This window comes from Chionomys nivalis, chromosome 6 (genome assembly GCF_950005125.1).
Source record: "Chionomys nivalis chromosome 6, mChiNiv1.1, whole genome shotgun sequence".
Lineage (NCBI taxonomy): Eukaryota > Metazoa > Chordata > Mammalia > Rodentia > Cricetidae > Chionomys > Chionomys nivalis.
The window spans coordinates 74,222,262-74,246,359 of record NC_080091.1 but is presented as its reverse complement, the minus strand read 5'-3'; the positions used below and the strand labels follow the sequence as shown (position 1 = coordinate 74,246,359).

Genomic DNA, 24,098 nt, shown 5'->3' with positions numbered 1-24,098 from the left:
GCTTGCTCTAAATTATAATAATTACCAGAGTTATACCTGCTGATCCAAAAGCCCTCAGGTGGACTCAGGGGCGTGCAAGTGGACTGCTTTTAAGAGCTTAGAAGTGGCTTTCCTCAGAGACTCAGTTTTCCTACAGCTTTACTTCATGTGGTAAATACTCTTCTTCCTCCTAAATATACTGGAACTCTATGCAGCTCTCGAAAGGGTTGGAGCCCCGGAGCATTTCTCCCGATCGGAAGCCATGCTCATGCACCTGCTCTAGGGCAACGGGGTCTCCAGTTCCACAGAACTTACCTAGCGGGGTCACGTGTGACTCCTAGGACAGCAGCTAGTGACTGTGGGAAGCTGCAGACAGCCCTCGTGCACACACAAAGTAAGCTTACTCCACTTTTACTTCTAAGACTGTACTTCTCATTATATTTTTCTTACACATTTCCATTCTAAAACTTAAGCGGTCAATTCCTACAGGGGAAAAATGTGTTCTCAAACCCAGGAGGCAATCACACATCTACGGCGCTCCTTCCTGCGGCCCATCACCTGGAGGGGAAGTCTGCAAGAGGACGGCCGTGTCTACGACAGGGAGAGAGGTGCTTGGCTATCCACTGCAGCAGGTCAGTGCTCACCTCACCACATCAGGGAACCACGCTACAACCACCCTTGGCCACATGTGCCTTCTGACACAAGTGCTGTTTAGCACATGGTCAGTTTCCCATCTGTGCCACTGATCTCCAGCGGAATTAAAGCGATACAGCTATGTGAGGCTCGTTCAACAAGCCACTTAGGAAAGACATTCAAAAAGGCTTCTGGTCATAGTCGCTAAGTACAAAGCTGTTCACAAACAAGCCAGGTCAAACAGCACTGCACCACCCTTCCCTGTTAACGGCTACGCAACTTAAGCCTGGTGACGGGGGAAGACATCCCGGTGGCAGCTCTTTGTGCATGGGGGTGGCATGCTACTTTATACAATGTCCTCTGCCTATCCTTTGGTGAAGTAGACGGTCCATCATGTCTTGGCAGCACTAGCTCTGTCAGGGGAAGAGGACAGCAGAGGTGACCTAAAGACTGGCAGTCTTCCACTGACCCCGGAAGGTGTGCTGTATTTCTGCTTCTATGAGCACTGCAGAAGTAAATACAAAACATCGCTTAGCCTGAGAAGTGAATGTGGCAGACAGCAACAATGCACTGTGCCGTGAAGCAAGCCACAAGAAAACTAGTAAGTTACTGAGAAACACATGTGGGACCACAAGATCTAGCCAAAGACCATTTAGCAAAATCGTGTTCGGCACCGACTGACCACACTGGCACTGTACAAAGTTCCCTTTCGCTGGAGTTTATAACCATTCCTTTGCCCCCAGTGTCTCATCTGGTCTTGAACTACCTGTGACTTCTCTCATCATCAACAGCCTTGTCATACAGGAGACGAACGAAAATAAAAAAAGGTACAGAAGACTTGGACAGACTCTGCAACATTGTGACTGCCCGACAAGCTTTACTCAGGGAAGGTTGCGCTGCACACATTGGGTGGCCGGAACACAGAGGGAAGGGAGGCAGGAGGGCAGGAGACTCACAGGAGGACAGCGGAACAGCACTTGCTCACTCCTGCTGTGCAGGGTGCAGCCAGCAGCTCCCAATCACTAACACCATCTTCTGCCTAGCAAACAAGAGAGAGGTATTATGGATGCACTCACCACCTGAACAGTTCTCCCTGACAACCAACAGTTCGCATGCTAGCCTTGTGGCTAAATGCAGTAACCAAAGTGGTAAACATCACAAATACCGGGGAAACGCCACGGTGAAGGGCCACAGCGAAAGCCTTCTCGTGCACTGAGACAAAGACACTCCTGGGGGTCCTGCAACAGCAACGGTCCCTGAAGTCACACCTGTAAGGGAGCTCCTGATTCAAATAAAATGGTTCTGCCAGGATGCCACCAGGTAGTCATCAGCATAAACGGGCTTTTTTTTTTTTTCTATTTCTTTTTTAAATCACCTTTTAAGTTCAAGGGACACAGCAGGGTCATCCAAGAGCTCTTGGTAAGGGAATAAAGTAGCACAAGTAGCCATGGGTCTGAGAGTGACTGCTCCTGGACACAGAGAAGCAGAGGCAGACAGGTCAAACAGAAGGCGACAGCTCAGAGATGGCCCTCGGTCACATCCCAGGAGGCACAACAGGGCTGGAGGAGAAGGAAGCACACTCTCCTCTCTCCTCACACCCACCTCCAGATCCAAATGCTTTGGGAATGCTAACTTTCTAATACAAGAGAGTAAATTTTCAAGTAACAGAAACACAGCAGGTCTGAACACCCCTCCCCACACTCACGCTCTAACAGGATCCCATCTTCCTCAGAGAATAAACACAGCGGCTGCACAAGCTCTCCGGCAGCCCTCAACCTCAGAACCTTGGTCCAAGACGCCATGCTGCCTGGAAGGAACACTGATGGCAGACGCCAGGAATAATCAGGCTTTGCTGAGGGGGGGCTGTTAAGTGCCTTTGATTGTGTCAAGCACCTCTGGGCAGACCCTCTTGTTAGGTGTGGTAATTATTTTTTTCTCAAGTGGCACAAAGGCCTTACCACAAACTGAAACAAAGAATCTTAAGGAAGTAAAAGTAACTTCAATGTTACAGTGTTAGAAAAATCCCTCCAAAACATCTTCACTACTGTGACTCAGTTCATGAAACTTGAAGATATGACAACCCAGTTTTGTTTTGGTTTGGTTTTGAGTAGAATATTTTTTTTTAAAGGCACACATGTACAGTCACAAAACCTGAGAAATACCCTCTCACTGAAAAAAAAAACCTAAAAACTAAACTAAACTAAAACTAAAAAGAACTATGCTTAGAACTGAGCCAACAACATTAGCGCACAGAGAGATCACAACGTTTGCAAGGCTTTAAGTAAGCTCAACTTTGGCCTCCAGCAGGCACTGCCTCCCTCCCTTACTGTGAGCACTGCCCTCGGCAAACAGAGGCACTTTCCTGAGGCCTGTGTCAGAGAAGGACACACAGCTACTTCCACTTCTGTGAATGTATCTCCAACCTTTACAATCAAACTCATTCAACTCACGACCGTGGTCAGGACAGACATCGCTCTCATCCCCAGGATGGGGAGTGGCAGCTGGAGGTGGTAGAAACTGGAGATCCACACTCAAGGTGTTCTGGTTTCAGGCCTGAGCGGTCACTCGGGTGCCTGCACTACTTTCCTGGCCCACATGAGGAAAGCTTGGAGTACGAAGATATTCACAATGGCTGGACAAGCAACTGCTGAGCAAACTGGGTACCCACAGAAGAGTCCAAAGCTGAAACTAACCTGGTTCTGGGGGTTACAGGCCTGAGAGTAGACAACAGGGTCCTATTATCCCCATCCTGTCTCTCACCCAGCCAGACCTAGCTTATTTTCCCTGCAATTTATAGTGAGGTACGAGGGAAAACTATGGGGGTGGGGGCAGCTGTCACAGTCTGTGTTGGGGGTTGTGCAGAAACTAGGCGAATATATTGGTTAGTGAGTTCAGTGGAGATTAGAGAAGGAAATCCTCATGTTCGCAGCAGATTCTGCTTATGGTGAACAAGAATTCTGTTAAACACAAGACCTAGTGTAGCCTGTGGCATCCATAATCAGCTGCAGTGTGTTGTCCTTGGAGGGAGAAGGTACTGCTGATTGTGTGTAAACTCTTCAACTTCCCAAATCACTTAAGCAGAGCTGCTAAGCAGCAGTGACTGACAGCGACTGCAAACAGGGAGAGGACACCAAGGCCCTGATCAGTACGATCCGGTATCCAGCTAACCTGCCACTGGATCCTTTCCCATCAAACATGCATGCATCTTCTGCCCATAAAAATCCTCCATTCAAATGCTAAGGCCTATGTCAAGAAGGAAAACAGACACCTCCCCACAGGCCCATCACTCATTCTTCTGCCGGCTGGCTTGCTCTCGGCCTTCCTCATCTTGAAGGCCCACTTCTCTGCACAGACCAGCTCTGTCCCAAGCCTACTCCCTCCAAGTGTCCCTCAGTGCATCCCCCACCAGGCCCCTCCTAACTCCTGGGCTCCAAGTCTGACACACTTCTCTCTCGAGGCCGTGGCTGTTTTGCATCAGGACAGGAAGGCTCTGTTGGAGGAAACCCTCTCTTGGGGGACGCTGGACCCCGGCAACATTGCAAACTCATGGCCTCTGCTCTTATCCGGCCTTTGCCACTGCTGCTAACAGCAGCCAGATTCTACTCAGTACTCACAATGCCAACCCTCCCGCCTTTGATCACAGCACCCTGCTTCCACTTAGGGAGAACATAAAAGAGCCAAATACACTTGTCAGTCTCACATCAAAATGAAAAATTACTCTACTTAGCTTTCTATCTCATTTTCTTCAGCCAATAGCAAGTTGTTTTCACCAGGTCCTTTTCAAAGGAACCAAAGCCATCTGCAGTGGCAGAGGCAATTGCGGCTCTTTGGGAGGTTAAGGCAGGAGGACCAGTTGTTTGGGATCAGTCTGCAAGATGCCATCTTAAAAAGCCCAAGGGAACTGAGGGGAAACACTGTCAACTGGGAAGAGGCCACATAGTGCCAGTTATATAAGAAACACAACTCATACCAAGGAGGAATCTTATGCAGGAAATACTAAGAGAAAATTCCAGTTACGGAAGAGAACTGTTGCAGACTTTGTGTTTTTTATTCCTTTATTTTTTCCCTTTATAAGACCCCAGAGGAGGGCTAGAAATATGGCTCAGCCGTTAAGAGCACTGACTGATCTTCCGGAGGACCCAGGTTCAATTCCCAGCACCCTTTTAGTGGCTCACAACTGTCTGTAACTCCAGGTCCAGGGGATCTGGTATCCTCACACAGGCACACAAGCAGGCAAACTTGGTCCAAGCACAGCGAGTCAGGAAAGGCAGCTTCACTGTGGAAAGGACTGGCAGGGCAAAGGCTCTCAGCTGCCCCTCTAGTCTGACACTACTTCATCACCAAGTACTGACAAGACTGGGCCAGGAGACCTCTGAAGCATCATAATTGTATGACATCTACAAAACTACAGGAAAGTGAGACTCAGAGGAAAAAATACAAACTTATAGCTGGATTCATTTCTAGTTGGCTGCAAATTTTTAATGTTATTTTTAAACATTTTATGTCTATTAGTGTTTGCATGTGTCTATATATGTGTACCACATGTGTGCAAGTGGCCTCAGAGGAGAGAAGAGGACATCAGAACCCACGGAACTGGAGTCATAGGGCTGTGAGCTGCCATGTGGGTTCTGGAAACCAAACCCAGGTCCTGGGCAAGAACAAGCAGGCTAATGAACTACCTCTTCAGAGTCAAGTTTTAAAAGTGAGAGAATGATTCCCCTGGAACTCCGATTTTGGTGAAGAGATGTCAGAAGAACCATTTTATCATTTTCTAATATTATAGTAATGGTTTTCAGCCTTCCTAACACTGTGACCCTTTAATAAAGTTCTTCATGTTGTGGTGACCCCCAACCATAAAATTATTATTTTTGTTGCTACTTTATAACTGTAACTTTGGTACTGTTATGAATCACAGTGTAAAGACTTGTGCTTTCCAATGGTCTTAGGCGACCCCTGTGAAAAGGTTGCTTGCAAACCCCAAAGAGGTCACGACCCACAGGTTGAGAGCCACTGTACTATAGTCCCTTTCTAGTATATTAAAGTACCACTCAATACTTAATATACAGTTGTTTTTCAATATTCAAGATACTATTAACATTGTTGACTATTTCAATTTTCATTGAAACTGCAATAAAAAAGATCTGTTGTGTTAATTATTACTCCTTGGAGTTATTTTTCTAGTAGGTTAAAAAAACAGACAGTAGGAGAAAGAGGTTTGTTGTTATGGGATATTAATTTAACGAGGCAGAGATGTGTTACATTTGTTTATGCTGCATTTGTTTAATTATATAGAATATGTTGTTTCACCTTGCCTGCCTAAGGCACCTGATTGGTCTAACAAAAACTGAATGGCCAATAGCTAGGCAGTGGAGGGATAGGCGGGGCTGTGGGAGGAAGTAGGCCAAGTAGGAGGAAGAGACAGAGAACTAGAGAAGGGAGAAAGAGAAGGAGATGCCCAGCTCCAGACAGACAGACATGGAATAGACAGAGAGAAAGAAAGTAAAAAGCCCTGAGGTAAAACATAAATGAAGAGAAACAGGTGATAAGAGTTGGTGGGACAAGCATTAAGCTAAGGTGGAACAGTCATAGCAAACAGTAAGTATCAGAGCCACGGCAGGGAGCTGGTGGTCGCAGGGAGCCTGATACAGCTTGTACTCTGCCGTCAACCAAGTCCAGACTTTACTTTCACTTAGAAACAACCCTGGTTGTTTTCTGAAACTGAAAGGAGAGAGAAGTGCCTGCTCTCCCACTCTGAAAATAGACCCTAACTTCCCACGAGGAAACAGAAGTGCCTGCTCTCCCACTCTGAAAATAGACCCTAACTTCCCATGAGGAAACGGGGGAAGCCCTACAGGACACCTTCACTGTGGAGGCTTCCAGGCCCCAGCAAAGGAAAAGGAAACTCAATCAGAGCTCAAGGGTTTTCCTGCGTTAGAGAAAAGTCTGGAGGCTGAAGAAGGAAAGGAGCTGGAAGTCTCTAGAGCCGTCTCCTCTGGTCTTTGGCCACACACTTCTTGTGCGCAGTCAGTCTCCAGAAGGACTATGGGAACTAAGGAGAAAATGAGTGGAACAAGGACTGAAGATGGGGGGGTTTCCACAGCCAGCCTGGGAAGTGCCCACGCTGGGCATGAGCACGCTCTGCCTTGACACACCAAGTCACCGCTAGGACAAAGGCTCTGCACCACCCCTTCAAAGTCACACCGATTCCAAGCAGAGGCAAGGCAAGGCAAACCCGGCAGCCAACACAGAACTCACATCACGCTCCAAGGCAACTACCAGGGCAGTGACCACACCCTACAGCAAGAGTAGCCATTAAGAGAACCGTGCCCAACACAGCACCCAGAAGACACTGGAAAAAGCAGATAAAGTTGTCAAGTGTTTCTAGTAAACAAACTCTAGGTGCTTTAGGAGGCACAAGGATACTGTCCTGAGGAAGAGAAAAATGGAAGGCATAAAAAAAATGGAACTTCTGAAATGAAAAATAGTCTCTGCAATGAAAGACGTTAACAGGAGGTTGGACAATGTAAAAGATAAATAACAGAAGACACAGCAATAAAACTTTAAAATGAGCAGAATGTGCTATCAGTGCCAGCGGAACAGTATCAAGAAACATAACAAACATCTTGTAACTGAAGAAAGATACAGAACATAAAATACATTTAAAGGGTAACACTTAAAAGATTTTCCATGTTAGTATAAACTATGAACCCACAGATTCAAAAAACCCAACAAATCCCAATCAGAACAATAACCAGGAGGACTGTGCCAGAGCATCATTGACTACTTGCTGGAAAGCAGAGAAAAGAGAAAAACTATCTCAGTAAACACACAATATGCTAAAAAAAATAAAGATGGGAATGACACCAGAAGCTACAGTGCTGAAGATGACAGAAAGACATCACAGGAACGGCAAAGTGTCAGTCTCCGAGTCTGTACCCAGAGAAGCATCTTGCAAAATTGAAGGCAAAGTCAAAATCTTAGTGAAATTCTCCTCCTCCTCTTTTTCTTATACTTCCTCCTCCTCTTCCTCCACAGCAGCTCTGTCCTAAAAGGATTGCTAAGGAAGTCTGGTTCGGTATTAGAGACTGGTCTGCACAAGAGAAAAGAGCTCAGAAGCAGCATCAACCTGGGTGCCTACAACAGACTCATAGGCTATAGCTAAACAAAATAAAGGCTTATTAATAAATTCGCCTTAGCGTATATTCAGGCTGGACTGAATTGTTTTGGTTGTTAAATGATAAAATATGAGTAGTTGGTATTCATCATCATATAAAAAGGAAAGGTCACCAGTATCTACTGAGATGTTCCTTAAAAGCAAAGAACTCTACTGAACACACATAAAATTCATGGTCATCAATCTACTGGGAGCATGAAGAGCCTGAACCCAAACCCCAATGGCACATCAAGCAATCACTGGTGCTGTGTAAGTGACTGTGACACAAATCCTGCAGGACACACTGGCCCAGGAGGCTGCAAGTGGCTGGGCCGATGCCCTGGAGATGTGTAGAAATGTAAGAGCACAACAGGACTGTGAGAACGGCCCACTGTGAGGAGAACGGCCCAGAATGGCCCACCATGAGCAGAACGGCCCACCGTGAGCAGACCAGCCCACCGTGAGGAGAACGACCCACGGTGAGCAGACCAGCCCACCATGAGGAGAACGGCCCACCGTGAGCAGACCAGCCCATCGTGAGGAGAACGGCCCACCGTGAACAGAATGGCCCACCATGAGCAGAACGGCTGACCATAAGCAGAAGCAGAAAGCAGACAGGCTGGATGGTCAGGCAACACCACAACATCACAGTGACATCACAAGGCAAGCAGCTTGGGACATGGTTATTTGGGGCTGGAGGAAGCCACAGATTCAAGTTCTCTGTTAAGTCTTCTGTTTCAGTGCAATCTACTGTCTATTAACAGCATGACAGAGGTCAATTTCTCCATTTCCTTCTGGCCCACCTCCTGTATAACATGGATTAAACACCTGGTTGTCATGGGGGCAAAAGGATGCACATACTAACATACACCATGTATATAGACCATGACATTGACCATGAGAGGTGGTCTGGAAGCACCAAGAAAGAGGAGATCCAAGGAGCTCCTGCCAGGTGGGCCACAGGGACTGATCCAGAATGAACGAAGCCAGGAAGAAGCGGTAAGACATGAATCTAAGAGGGCAGCTAAGAGAATTCTAACACCTAAGCGGGAAGTCACAAAGAGTTGACTTGTGTGCAGAAAGTTAGGATATTCCTGAAGAGACCTCGACACGTATTATAAAAATCCAGGGGAACCAGGGGAACCGGGTGGTGGTGCAACTTTATTCCCAGTCCTCAGGAGGCAGAGGCAGGCAGAGTTCTGTGAGTTTAAGACCAGCCTGGTCTACAAAGCTAGTTCCAGGACAGTCAAGGTACCTGGCCTCTACCTCCTACATATAATTACATAAATGCCGTTCCGGCAAACATTACATGTAATCTCTCTATTTCTAGCGTTATTTCCATGCACACGGTGACTTGGGTGGCAGCATGACAAGAACTAGGGCTCCACAGAGCGGCACTAATGTAGCGCTGCAAACAAACTATAATTCACCATGGAATACACTTTTGGTACTAAACTGGTAAAGCCAAAGAGTTGAAGAATAAAAAGAGCACAGAGACGGGAAGAAGCCCTCCTCACTACTAAAAAACAAACAGAACTATTATGAAAGCAGTCGAGTGAAGTCTAGCCATCTGAACCCAACAAACATACAAACACACAGAAAACACTAATCTGGAATAAAGCACAATTACCAGGGCTGTGGGCGGGTCTCCGAGAGCATACAGCAGACTTTCCACGCCCCACCCCCACCCCGGGGAACACCACAAACTTGGACTTGAATCACTAAAGAAACAAACAGGAAATCAGCCTTGGTTTGAATTCACATTCTTTCCAAATACAGTAACAGTTTCCAAGCAAGACTGGATTAGGTTGATCGGTACTCTAGTCCCTCGTGGGACAAAGGTCTGTGGTGTGAGAAGGGACAGCCTTTCAAACCTATCTGACCGTTCTGGTATCACGTGTTCCTACACAGCTGTGCCTCAGCCAGGCACAGGAGCTAGATTTCGGAATGGCTGCCACTGAAGTTTTTAGCTAACACACACCTTTGCCCAGAATCGGTTTTTCAAAGCATTAGAAACCTATTCATGCCCTGGGAGTAATTTTTCAAGGTCTTTGTAAAAAGCAAATCTCCAAAGGCAATAAAAGAGGGGTGGGGAGGGGGGACATCTGGACATGTTCCAGAGAACTCACCCGTGCAAAGTCAAACGCGTATCTGTAAATGAGCTTAAAGTTTGTTGTATCGTTTAATAATGATCTTAAGTAATCCAAAGTAGCTCTGAGTTTTTCTGTTGTGTCACATCTAGGAAACAGAATAAAGGCAAATTACAACCTGAGTGGGTGTTTGCTTGCTTTTTTTAAAATTGGAGTAATATAAAACCAAAAGAATAAAAACGCCAGAAGCTGGACTATGTCCATCATGACCAGTTGCTCTCTGCGCTCTTTAGTAAGTGATAAAGGCATAGGAACGCGGATACACAGCAACCAAGCACACATGCACACACCCTTCACATTTACACTCTCACATGCGTGCGCCTGTGCTGTGCCACCTGAAAGCCTCAATGCCACTTCCCATCAACCCTCATGCCATCTCGGTGTCCTGCCAATGTTTCTCAGCTAGCAAGCACACAAGCTGGATCATCGCTAGCTGCTTGACAAAGTGCCCTTGTCGCTGCTTTAGAGACCATTCTAGCTGTCTCTGTAGCCTGTCACTCTGTCAGGTAATTTCCCCGTGGTTATGCGTGCTGCTGATGGGAACATGGCATTGTGTTCCCATGTCCTTCCAGGGCATACCATGAGGAGACTTGCCACATCAAGCTGTTCCCTGTTGCTGAAATCAATTTGTACGGCTGGGGGGAGGAGTAAGCATCGGATTCCCCAATTAGTATTTATTTGTGTGTTCATATGTGTATGCATGCAGGAGCCAGAGGGTGGCTTCAGTTGTCATTTCTCAGGTGTCCACCTTGCTTGTGGAGACAGGGCCTCACTAGCCAGGAATCTACTGAGTAAGCTAGACTGGCTTGTCGGGGAGCCCCAGGGAACCCATTTGTCTTCATCCCCCTGTGCCGGATTTCCAAGTACATGCCACTGTGCTTGACTTTTTATATGGGGTCTGAGGAGCAACTCAACCCTACTGCAATGTGCAGCAAATCAACCGAGTCTTCTCCCCAGCCCCGGAGTGTCCATCTCAAAGTCTTTTCTTAGCTTTAAAATACAAAGTGAGCTGTGTGATGACATCTCAAGACTGTTGATTACCCAGTTCATCAGGTTTTTTTCCAACTTGCTGTTTTTCTGATGCCTCAACACCCCCATAAGTATGCTGTAAATCCACTTCTAGATCAGAAAGACGGACTAGCGTAGTGATACTGATTTAGACTGCAAATCAGTGACATTCGGGTACATCAGTGAGGACCCCTCATGCCTTCAGCTGGTGCTATCCTATAGTCCAGAGTGAATGCACCTGGTAGTCACTCCAAGTGCCACCCCTGTGCCCCACCCCAGCCTCTGTCATCTCCCAGGCCTCTCCCAGTGCAACACGGGCAGCGGGGCTGGATGGTCACTCCACACCCCAACTCATCCGCACACAGCTGTTTGATAGCCTTGCGAGGGCCACCCCCAAAGGTGAAGAGCAACAGCTCCTGACCTGCGACCCTGAGGAGCTCTGGGCTACACCGTCCTCTCTGTCTCTCTGTGGACTTAGTGTGCCGTTTCTTTTCACTGAGCAGGTTCCATCTGCTGCTCTCTCTATTCTCTGCAATACACAAACAGTCTCAGTTTGGACAGGGGGGTCACTGACCATGTCTGCATCCTCCTGACATGCCTCTACCAATCTCTGAGCACTTCCTTGCTCTCTGGCACAGAATGTTCCAGCCCCAGACTTGAAAACAGCTGTTTCTCCAGGGAGCCCTAACAATGACAACGTGTTTTTACCAGTGAGCGACAGTGTTTATACTTTTGATAAGGAAGCACGCTAATTAGTTATTTTTACAAATTAACTTTCTCTTTGCAACACATAAGCCTTAAAGATGAGAACCAAGCCAACAGGATGGCTGGTGGGGAGGTGGGGGGGGGGGGTGGACCACTTGTGGCACAAGTCTGATGACCCAGGTCCTATCCCTAGAACTCACTTAGCATCACCAAGAATCAACTACAAAGTCCTCCTCTGACCTTGTGTTCTACTGGAGAGCTGTCCTGTACTGTTTGAACTCACTGAGAAGCTGGCTCTGGAAGAGGGGTTGACTCTCCTCTGGTCCCAGCCCTCACTCAAACAGACTTTATGTCAAGAGTCATGCTTGCCGGGGCATGGATGCGCCTGCCCACCCCCAACTGTGACAGGGACTAAGCAGAACAACAGAACAGGTCAAGTATAAAAAGTGCTGGAAGGCAAAAAGCATTTCCTTCCACCAGGGTTACCACGGGGTACCCTAAAATATAAAAGGGCCTGAAGTCAGGGAGAGGAGGTGGCCAGGGAGAGGCTGAAAGTTCAGGACAGGACACAACTCAAGGTGGACGAGTGACTCCAGCTGGCGGCCTCAGTTCTCCAATCCAGTCTGCTTCCAGAAGATCTGATGAGGTCTCTGTTTGCTCTTTTACTTGGAAGTCCACCAGAGGGACACTGCTCTGCCTGGACCACCCAATCAGGAACTCTAGCAATGCTGCTGGGTTGTGCAAGCCCCGGACTTAATTTTCCTGCTGTTTTTGTTTATGGAAGTGTCATCCAAGGGGTATTCCCTGCCTGGGATTCTGTCTATCAGGAATTCCGCGGGCAGGGAATGGCTTTCCCAGTCAATCCCGCAGGATGGTTTGCACACCCAGTTTGCTGATGTTTGTTACTATAGACTTATTTTTTTTTTTTACTTACATCTGCTATGACATACTTAATAAACTCACTCATTCGAAACCAAAAGGATGGCTACCACGGCTCATTCTCCTGACTGTCTAGATTAGACCTCCACATGCACAGTGACCCGTGTGCCTGCACACACCAACTCCCTTTCCACAGCAACACTAAAGCTGTCCGATGCAGAGGGTGGCTTTTTGTGTTTCTCTGCAGAGCCTTTATTTATTTGCTAGAATAGATACTATATAATCTATTGTTATCAAATGAGTGCTTACTTTAAAAACTATAATATAGTTTAAAATACAGCACACTACTTTGTTTTTAGTAAAATCTGCAAAAGCTCTTTTTTGGTGGCAAAGTACAAATATAAGTGAGTCTTGCATCTCTCTCCTAAAATATACTGTCTAGAATCCCAAAACTAGAGGATTTACTTCTCAAGAACTGAACAATCTAGAATTCCCGTATTTCTTCCAGTGTCAAAAAATAAAATATTAAAATTAGAAGTAAGAAAAAAGTTTCTTCAAGGGACTAACATGAAAGCTGAGAAATACTCAAGAACAAGACGCATGTTTCTGGAGAAGTGGGGTTCTCTAGATTTCAGGGATGGCAGGTGCAAAGCACCAGTGGCAAATGGAGCATGGCAGGTCTTAAAGCTTAAAAACAATGCATCGCGCTAGAGAAGATAAACAGAGGGAAAGTGCACACGGAGAGGAGGAGGTAGGGTCAGACCTTCAAGTCTCCCATGGTCCCCTGTGCGAGGCTTCACACTGGGTCCTACAAACAGAGCCCACCATGGAGAGTCCTCCCACCACGGGAGAGGTCAGGCTTGTACTCTCCACAGCTCTGGGAACCTCTCAAGAGTGTGGGGGCAGGAAGAGTCGAGATGCTGAGAGTCTAACCTTAGACCTAACGTCAGGACCCAAACGAGGATGGCAGAGATGAGAAAAACACCCAAGGCAGCATACGGGCGGGTATGTCTGGGATGCAGGAGTGCAGCTGGCTTAGTTGGCATTGGATGTACTACTGCAGAACCAAGATCTTATTAAAGAAAAAATTAGTAGCATTATTATAAACAGCAGTGGCTTACGGAGGAGGAAGCCAGTATATCTAAAACAAGTTTACTCTTCACTGGAAAGGAAACCCAAGGGCCAGACTGAAATGGACTGTTTAGTTTAATCCCAGGCGACAGCGTTTTCACAGACTCAAGCACAAGAACCAGAAGACAAAGTAGCCCTGGGTGCTGGGCAGAACAGCACTGAAACCAAACCCAGGATCTGCGCCCAGCGTGGGCGTGACCTTTGCATCCCTAAAGAAAGATGCCCCATATTTGAAAGACACCTGGAACTTACATCCAATTGTGAGAATGAACAAATCTCTTATTTTAAATGAGAAAAATATCAAATGCACATACAGAATTCCACCTCATGTATCCAGTAGGTACCTTCTGCCACACAGGCGCTTCCCTATAAACTCAGAACACATGCCACGAGGAGACAAGCTCACCCTGCCTGGAACAATAGGTTGCCATCTAGTGGCCACTCAACAAGGACCCTTTCCCAGGATAAGATAGGTAAGGGAGAGTGAAGAACCAGAGACCTTTCTAGAAGTGGCCATATTTCCACCTTAACTGTATATACAGGATAAAGTCACAAAATCCAGTGAGTGAAACACACTTCTAAGTACAGACTGCCCTCTCTACAGCCCCTTCACTTAGTCCAAGGTATTTTTCTAGGCCACCTTTTCAGTTTACACAAAACTGGCCACTGATCTAACTCTTCTCCGAGCTCAAGGCACATCTAGTTCTAACGCAGTCCCACCGTGGGGCAATAGCCACCTAAGAGCCCGCCATTCTTACCCAAGGTATCACTACTGCCTCTCCCTGGTCTCCCCTCCTCTCCCACTCACACAGCTGTATGCTGAATCTTAACCCCCAAGACAATCGTATAAAATGTGGACATCCTGCTCAGTGGGTGGCCCCACATCCAGGCACAAAGGGAAGAATTAATAATCAAAAAATGAGAAGGGAGGACGTGAAGCTAGGAGGGAGACGGGGTGAGGGCACCAAGGGACAGTGGGAACAGCAGTGGATGGCAGTGATCAGAATATACTGTAAAAATGGTTCATAGGATTTTGAACAAGTAAATAAGACCATTATTTTTAAAGTTTTGGAGGTGACTGAGTCATGAAGGCAAACCTTTATGAAGGGGATTAGCGTCCTTAACAAAGCAGCCTAAAGCAGCTTGTTTGCCCTAACCACCTGTGAGCACAGAGCAACAGTAAGGCACCCCTCAACACACACAACTAGCCAAATCCAAGCTGCTGCTAGGTGCCAGGGCCGCTGGAGCCTTGGCCCGGGCTTCCCTCCAGAACTGTAAGAAATAAACTCCCATTGTTCATAAGCAGCTCTGTGTCTGGTGCTGTGCTATAGGGATTAAGTAAAATGTGTGTCACTGCGTATAAACACAGGTTTGTATCAATGTACATGAGCTGCAACTTCAGTCTAAAGCATTTCATGGCACAGATTTAACAAAATGAAAATGACCAGCCAGGCAGTGGTGGCGCATCCTTTAATCCCAGTACTCAGGAGGCAGAGGCAAGCAGATCTCTGAATTAGAGACCAGCCTGGTCTACAGAGCTAGGTTTATGACAGCCATGGCTACACAAAGAAACCCTGACTAGAAAAACAAACAGACAAACAAACAAACAAAGAAAATGACTAAAACCAGGAGAAGAAATCTAAGACAGATTTCTTAAAAAACAGATCTCTAAACAGAAATCTAAGACATGACAAAAGCAGTAACAGATGGAAGTCAGACCGTGTTCCACCGGGCAATGAAAGTGTGTTCCCGTGTTTCCTGTGGCCTCGGTAAAGCCATCTTATAAACAGGACTTAGCTGATTCACCTAGCACAGTGACTACTACTTCTGAACCTCTAAGTGTTATTTCCAGGCCCTGCCCCCGATGGACTTTGTCTTGGGGACAGTTCCCTTCGCTGTCACCCTGGCTGCACTTAGGATCACCCAGGAAGCATAACTTTCAGTGCCTGGGAAGGTATTTCCAGAGCGCACTGACTCAGGGACGAACCCCCACCCCGCCCCATGCGCTGGAGTCCTGAACTGAACCAAAAGAAAGATGGACAAGGCTGATCATCTGACAGTGTGGTTCAGATGTCTCTGGATGGGTTTACTAGAGGAATGTAAAAGGGTTTAAAGCCAGGGGTTAGGAAAAGTCCTAGATGCCATAGACGGACCTTAGTGGCTGATCCTGACCCAAAGCATAGAAGACTAGAGTGCCAAGAGAGCTGCATACAGGAAAGTCTGCACTTGCCAGCTCTTGGGGGTGGGGTGGGGGATGGACACAGACAGCTCTGGAAACTAGACTGGAGACAATCAACGGCAGTGTGATGTTCAAGCTGTGGCATAGTTCCTGTTCACTGCATTTGCTCACATTTACAGTCAGGGGAGCAGGAAGAAAGGAGTGGGAATATGGTTGGCGCTGAAGACAGAGCCGAGCCAGTCTGGCCAGAAAGGGGCTTGAACTCTGTTAACACTGAGGTTAACTAGAAGCAAGGCAGGGTTATAAAATCTCGAAGCTTAACCCAGTGACACATTTCCTCCAGCAAGGCCATACCTCCTAAACGTCCTTAAACAGTGCCACCAGTTTGGGGACCAAGTATTCAAACATCCAGGCTGTGGGGCACATTCTCATTTAAACCAGCACACCTGTCAGATCACGGCAATACAACAGAGCGGTGGTCCTCAGCCTTCCTAGAGCTGCGGCCCTTCAATACAGTTCCTCATATTATGGTAACCCCAACCATAAAATTATTCTCATTACTTCTTCATAACTGTAATTTTGCTACTGTTAGGAACCGTAGTGTAAATGTCTGTGTTTTCTGATGGTCTTAGGTGATCCCTATGAAAGGGTCATTCGACCTGCCCTCCAAAAAGACTGTGACCCACAGGTTGAGAACCACTGAGATAGGATCTTGATCTTGTTCAGTTTCCTTTGCCCAGGATGTGGCACTTGGCATTTCAGTGTCATTCAAATGTTTCCTGCATAGAAGGTTCTTTTTTTTTTTTTTTTTTTTTTTTGGTTTTTCGAGACAGGGTTTCTCTGTAGCTTTGGTGCCTGTCCTGGAACTAGCTCTTGTAGACCAGGCTGGCCTCGAACTCACAGAGATCCGCCTGCCTCTGCCTCCCGAGTGCTGGGATTAAAGGCGTGCGCCACCACCGCCCGGCTGCATAGAAGGTTCTTAAAAACTTGAGACTGTAGTAATTCTATCCTAAATGATTACTTCCATCTTGGATAAGGAAACCAGTCTCCAAATTTTAAACCACAAAAGAGAGAGAGCAGATTCCTCCACTTTCACAGTGAGTCATACTCCTGAACCCTGAATTTCTATGATTAGGTCATCGCCACCTTTGATAATCCACTTGTCGACACCAAGTGCACCGCACCACAGACCAGAACTCACAGCTAAGTGTTTTGTGGGTTCCCTTGTCCCCTTGGGATGGAGACACAGGCCTCTTCCAGGAAGTGCAGCACTCAGACACACAGGCAAGGCCTGGCATGGATAAGAATTTTTATAAAGATAAACATCTGAGAGAATCATATATATGGGCATCTTATTCCCTAAGTACAAATGAAACTGAACCTTAAAGATGCCTCGGCTGCCTCTGAAGCCTTGAAGCCGAATAGTGACATGGCCATGCGTTTGCGTCACAAGGACACTTAAAAAGGACAGGTGGGAGATAATCTCAGACGGCAGCAAGGAAAATGATGAGCCAGCAGGCTTCAAAGTCCTGCGGCGGCCTTCTCCACCGTGACAGACAGCACTACCCAGGGGATCCAGAGGCCAGCACCCCAAAACCGTAGCACACACAGGCAAGGACTGTGTGTCTGTACAAGGACGGTAACTTCCGCCTAACAGTCCTCTGCCACAGGCCACGCTCAAGCACGGCTGTGTGTTAGGAACCAAACGTCTTGGCTTTTCTTCCCAGCTCTACCTTCACGAGTTGCACATAGCTGTCCTTAAATCCCCGGTCTCCTCATCTGTGCCACAGTCAAAATAAAGCCAGGCATGTCTTACACCGTGTGGTTCAGATGGGCAAACAGCAGGGAGGGCATGAGTTATGAAGGCGGAATACACAGTGCAGGCTGGTATCAACAGGGCAGTGATAGCAAAGCTGACAACCCCACCATGGTTTAAATAAAATCAGGAAACCATTTCAGTTACAAGTTTAATCCAGCAATAGTCAAGTCCATTACTCCTAGTTAGGGGGAAAGAAAACGATAAACATTCCTGGTTCTTAGGCCAAAGCCAGCGCTTCATCTTCAACACCATCTGAATTGGAGGTCCCCCACAACTCTCTCCCTCCTAGTTAGTAGAAGGATGTGTCTTTCTGAATGAAATTCTAAGCAACTGTGCACCTACACACCACACACCACACACACACACACACACACACACCAAGTAAATACATAAAGCTACTGACTGTTTTTTCTTAATCTGGACTAAGGGGTCCAACATAGTTAATAAGACTGACTGGAAAATATAAAATACACACTAAATTTTGAAAATTTAAAGAGAAAGAAAATAGCTTAATTTTTAAAGAGTGATATATATTAGAATAATAATGTTTTGGGTATCTTTGATGAAATAAAAAGGTTTGAAACTGTCAATATTTATTTATTTATTGATTGATTTATTTATTTTTAGGGGCAGGGTTTCTCTGTGAAAACTGTCAATTTTTTAAAATTTGGCTATTATAAAATTTTATATTACATACATGGCTCACACGCATGGGGAAGGCAGACCAATCTCTTCCCAGAGATATTCCAGGAAAATACTAATGCTCTCTTTGCCACACAACCAATATATAAACACTTCAGTTACTAAAAGGCACCCATCATTGTCCTCAGGATGGGTGTATTCCATCTCTGGCCGAAGGGAGGCTTGCCACACTAGCAGGCTTCTCTTCTCTCCGACTCTACCACATCCTGAGTTCCCAGGGGTGAGGTAAGCACCAGAGCAGACCAGGAGAGCCCCTTCCTTTATCCCAGCCATCTTCTTACTCCCACTACTAACCACCGTGACCCTTGCTGCCCCGGGACTTACTGGAGAGCAGTCATTCCTTTCAGCCACTCCTGCAGAGTAAAATAGCCCATGTTCTGTGCATCCAACTTCCAAGCGAGGACAAGCATGACCACCTGTTAAAATCAGAGACACAGTGACAAAGCAGACCTCAGCCACTAACCACTCCAGGGTCCTACAAGACCTTCTGCTCACCGTGGTCCAGTCACCAATGTATGAACGGTGGCTTTAAAACTGAGTTAGTCTGGGTTTGACAAACACCTACAAAATGTCAGATAATATAATAAAAAACTAGTGATAAAATTATCTTTATTTTAAAACATTAAATTTAAGAAGTCAGTAGGGTTTGCTAAGTTTAAAAAAATGTAAAAAAAAATGTGATTTACAGATTAGCAGGCTACTAAGAAAACATCCCTCCCAAAGGGATGTTCTTCAGATTACACATAGCAGATTTTCTCCACAGCTCAGGTGTCCTGCAATTCTGACATGTTAACTTCTATTTCCTCAGGTGAACCAACCCACATTCTTATGTAAACTACACATATTATCAAGCTATGCCTCTATTTAGCCCAAAACTCAGGCACAAAGTAAAACAAACATGAGCAGAACATGGATGGCACCAATGGACATGCTAACGTGAATAGGGAATGAGCAGATCATGGATGGCACCAATGAACATGCTAACGTGGATAGGGAATGTGCAGAAGGCCTTAACCCCATTCAAAGAACTTCAAGCAACTAAGGAATGCCAGTAAGGACCACCGAGAGTGAGAGAAATAGTCTTCCCTGTGGAAGAGTGTCACACACACACACACACACACACACACACACACACAAATGTGTGCGTGCACGTAACAACAACCAATGGAAAAAAAGCCCATGAATTTGAAAGTGCAAAGAGGAGCTATATGGATGGGTTTGGAGGAAGGAAAGAGAAGGAGGAAATGATGCATTTGTTTTTAACACTCTACATAAAATTGTGTTTAATAAGAAGGAGAGGGTGAAGGAACGTGAACTTGCAAACACAAACACTCACACACATGCACACACCAGGTTTGGCTAAACAGCCACAGGGGACAGTCACACTGGGGAAATAACCCGGCAGATGTCCTTGGTTTAAACCAGTAAGAAAGCTTCATGTTTTTAAGGTAAAAGAAAGGAGACTTGAATTTTGCTGGCCTGATAAAATATCCTAGCTATACTACCAGGAGGTGGAGAGTTAAAACACCTTTAAAGTGCTTTCTAGTGGAGGCAAAGGGGCGATGATGGCTATCGGGCTTACTGAACACTTCTTCTCTTAGGGATGTGAAACAGCACCCCTTCTTCTCTGCCGTCAGAAAGGAAGCACGCTAACACATGCTTGGAAACAACCCAGTGCTGAATTTAGTCTTTTGGTCTTCGAGATAATTTCACACATCAAGACTGTCTCTATTCCTACAGAAACAGAGTTCTCAAAGGTTCCTAACCGCCAACAAGGATGGCAAGAATAGCGGCCTTTCCTTGAGAACCGCTACGGGCGAGGAGCTTTGAGCACTTTTCCTTTTCCAGTCAGAATCAATGCCAGGGCAGCCCACACAGAGACAGGCTTTCCGCCTCAGGCTAAATGTTCAGCCCATCCCTCAGAGTTCTGCAGCTTAACCCTGGCCTCCCACTCTCCTCTGACCTGCAGCCCGTCCCTCTTCCGTCTCTCCCTTCCACCCTTCAGCTAACACCTGGAGAAACTACCTCCTGAATGCCAGCGGCACCATTTTCCCTGTACCCATGGATGCCAGCAGGTGAAATACTAATAACCTGTTCGTCTCTAAACTTCTACACCCAGGTAAATGATTTATCAAAATAATGGAACTAAAAAAAAAAAAAAAACCCTAAAAATAATTTTGAAAAATTACAAGACAAAAACCCACATAAGGGACACATGCAAAGGTACCTTAGAGCATTTAACTGTTGTCTTGGTGGCGCTGTGGGGAGAGAGCAGCCAGAGGGCCACAGAAACAGCACGGGTGAAATGGGAAAGGAAGACTAAAAGGGGTAAAACCTCAATCCCTAGTTTTTATTAAAAGCACAGCATTCACCGTGGGCAGCAGAAGTCTTTAAACGTCTCAACAAAGGAGATGGTCCCTTGAGGCCTCATCCAGACCACAGACTCCTTTAGGATCTGCCATGCTTGTTATATTGGCAGCTACTGTAAAACTAAGCTGCATCATTTATGAACCAGGGCACATGCGTGAACGTAATTTTTCATTTTAGTGTAATATGTTATGTGAGAACAAGAAAGATTATTTAACACTATCATGAACTAGACAAAGAACCAGGCAAAAATAATTAAACATTTAAAAACCTCCAAATTCTAAGGGAAACATTTAGTGCTTTTACACTAAAAATCAGTCACTTTCTGAGCTAAGTTCAATTAGAAGTGAAAGACCTGTGGGAAATTTATGGTAATTACCACCTACTCAACCCTTGATGGGTAATTATTTAAAATCCGGAACTCTGTATTAAGTTGAAATAGCTACTGAGGGGGATAAAGGTACACAGCACACAGTGACTGGTACCCACTGTTCATCTGCCACTGCGGGTATGTGTGCCCACACCCTTCTTACACATCAAGATTAATCACTTAATGTACCTCTTAGATACAAGAAACCAAACCAGCAAATGACCACAATTACACCACAAGACTTAAAAGGGAAATATTCAGGATAGACAGTGCTGGTGAACTGTGGTGGGATATTTGTACACTGTGTGAAGATGTGTCACTGTGATTGACTAATAAAGAGCTGAATGGCCAACAGCTAGGCAGGAAGAGGTAAAGCAGGGCTTCCAGGGACAGAGAGGACTCTGGGAGAAGGAATGATGGAGTTGCCACTCAGACATGGAGGATGTGCAAGATGGAAGAGAGATAACACCTCGTGGCAGAATGTAGACTAATATAAATGGATTAATTCAAGTTAGAAGAGCTAGTTGGAGACAAACAATCTGAAGGCCAAACTTTCATAACTAATAGGAAGTTTCCATGTCATTATTTAGGAGCTAGCAGCCTCCCGCCCAAATCTAACCATAGTGCACACCTTTAATCCCAGAACTCATGATGCAGAGGCATGTGGATCTCTTCAATTTGAGGCCAGCCTGGTCTAGAGAGTGAGTGAGTTCCAGGATATCTAGGACAACACAGAGAAACTCTGCCTCAAATATATACATATACACTATATATATATATGTATGTATGTATATATATACACACACACACACACACACATACATACATATATAAAATAAAATAAAATAAAATAAACAGAAAGAAAAAAATTCACTTATGGGTTGGACTAGAACCACAATGCAAGCCAACACAAGCGTCTTTACACAAACTTCAATACAAGCTTCTTTTATTATTGCCTTACTTGGGAAAAGACAAATAAAGACGAGAAAGAGCACATTGCTCTCCTGGAAGGCAGACTTACATTTTCTGGTTCAACACCAATGTCTTCACAGAATTTCTCCATGCCTTCGGGACCCACCACATCGTCAGTTCCTGTAGAATGCGGTGTCACATGAGTTAGATTTGGCACTGTATCAAATATAATCGAAGGCCGTTACTAACTCCTTTGGGAAGAAATCAAGTACAAATTGGAAAATACTCAATTAAACCCATAAGGATTAAGTCTTTAGGAATTCTATTTTGTACTTTCAATTGAATCACCACTGTATCCTCCAACCTTTGGATAAAGCAGTCAATGCTATCTAAGGACAAGGCCATTTCAACAACTTCTTTTTAAAGTATCTAAAAACTCTACATTCTTATATGGCAATGATACCAATAATAAACATATGTAAAAAATTTTAGGATCATCACAAAGAATCACATACCGGTCTCTATAAAATATATGTTTCTTTCATAGAAAAAAAAAAAACAACCAAATAAAGTTCCACATCTCTAAATTCAACGTATTTGAAAAGACTGTCTAATTAAATCCATACTGATTTTTTTCTTGCCATTAAATAGGACATATTATCTACTGACACAGTATATGTAAGATACTGTATATTTAGTATTATAAATAAAATCTGGAAATGATTTAAAGTAGACAGGAGATTTTCACTGGTCATATGATTCAGCTACTAGCTCGTTTGACATTAGAGACCCGAGTACTGTGGAATTTGGTCCCCTCCAGTCCTGGAGCCATGATTCATGTCCCACAAGTATCATTCTGTTCTCTTTTACGATTTTGTGTGTATGCACATGTGTGCATGCATTCTAGGCGAGGGCATAGGATTCACTTGAGTTGGAGTCATAGGTGGTTAGGAGTAGCACAAATGGGTGCGAAGAACCAAACTCGGTGCCCTGGAAACTCAGCCCATCTTCCCAGTCAGATTTTGTCCGTTTGTCCAGTGCGGATAAGTACTGTTGGGGGTGTTGGATCACACCGTGAGCCCTGAGTTTGCATCTGCGTTGATTAAATAAAATTAGCCTTGGGTCAGGAGGCTACATGAGCAACTAGCTGATAGAAGGTAATCATAGAGCACCAGAGGCATCTGGGAGAGATAGAGAGACACAGGAAGTAGTAGGGCGGGGTTTGGAGGGGCTTGGCTTTTTGTAGTTTGGTATAGCGTTAGCTAGTTGCTACTCAGCCACTATGAGCTCAGAGATTGTCAGCCCAGCCTTTGAATCTTGAGTCTTATTTATAACGAGAGATTTAGTTTAGCGGCAGCAAATGGGCCAGTGCCTGCAGAAGCAGAATTCTCTTCAGGCTGCAGCTTGAGCAGTCAGGTCAATAACTGCAGAGCTGCATTGCTGGTTCAGACAGCAGTAGATTAAGTAGATAAGATTAAGATCACTGCGCCCATTAAAGGACACCCCAGCCTGCCCTTTCTGGGGATAGCCTATGCCTCCATTTCAGCTCATGCTTCTTCTTCCAACTACTGAAATTTGCTCCTTTGTCCATCTATCTTTCCCTGAAATTCATGCCAAAGTCACCTCCCTCCCCAACTGTCGGATCCAATGGACACTTTCCACCTTTGTTATTTGAGCTCTGGAGGTTTGAGGCATTCTTTTCAAGAAACTCTCCTCCCATGGCTTCCAGAAATAATCTTCTCGTCTGCCTTTCCTCCTTCTTTCTCCTCTTTTGGCTTCTCTGTGAGTTCTTTTGCTCATTAAAATGGATTCGCAGAGGTCAACCTCAATATCTAGTCTTCAGAGCAGTGGTTCTCAACCTGTGGGTCGTGACCCCCTCCGTCAAACCTCTATCCCCGTATTTACATGATGATTCACAACAGTAGCCAAATGACAGTTAAGAAGTAGCACTGAAAATCATTTTATGGCCGGAGGTCACCACACTATGAGGAACTGTGTCAAAGGGCTGTAGCATCAAGAAGGTTGAGAACCGCTGCTCTAGATGCTCATCCAAAATTTCCAACCACTGCAAGTTTTAGTTTTCAGCTACTACCCACCTCTCGTCCTGACCG

At 45.5% G+C, this 24,098-nt stretch overlaps 1 protein-coding gene across 2 annotated transcripts in view; it reads right to left on the bottom strand.

Annotated features, from left to right (window-relative positions):
* Positions 1–24,098, bottom strand: part of Dcun1d4 (defective in cullin neddylation 1 domain containing 4) — a 74,017-nt gene that overhangs the window by 5,518 nt on the left and 44,401 nt on the right. For both annotated transcript variants that reach the window (XM_057772370.1, XM_057772371.1), the window contains 3 exons: positions 22,097–22,167; positions 18,663–18,754; positions 9,895–10,003 (listed from right to left, as the gene is read on the bottom strand). In XM_057772370.1, coding sequence (XP_057628353.1) covers positions 9,895–10,003; positions 18,663–18,754; positions 22,097–22,167 — 272 coding nt within the window. The remainder of the gene's footprint in view (positions 1–9,894; positions 10,004–18,662; positions 18,755–22,096; positions 22,168–24,098) is intronic.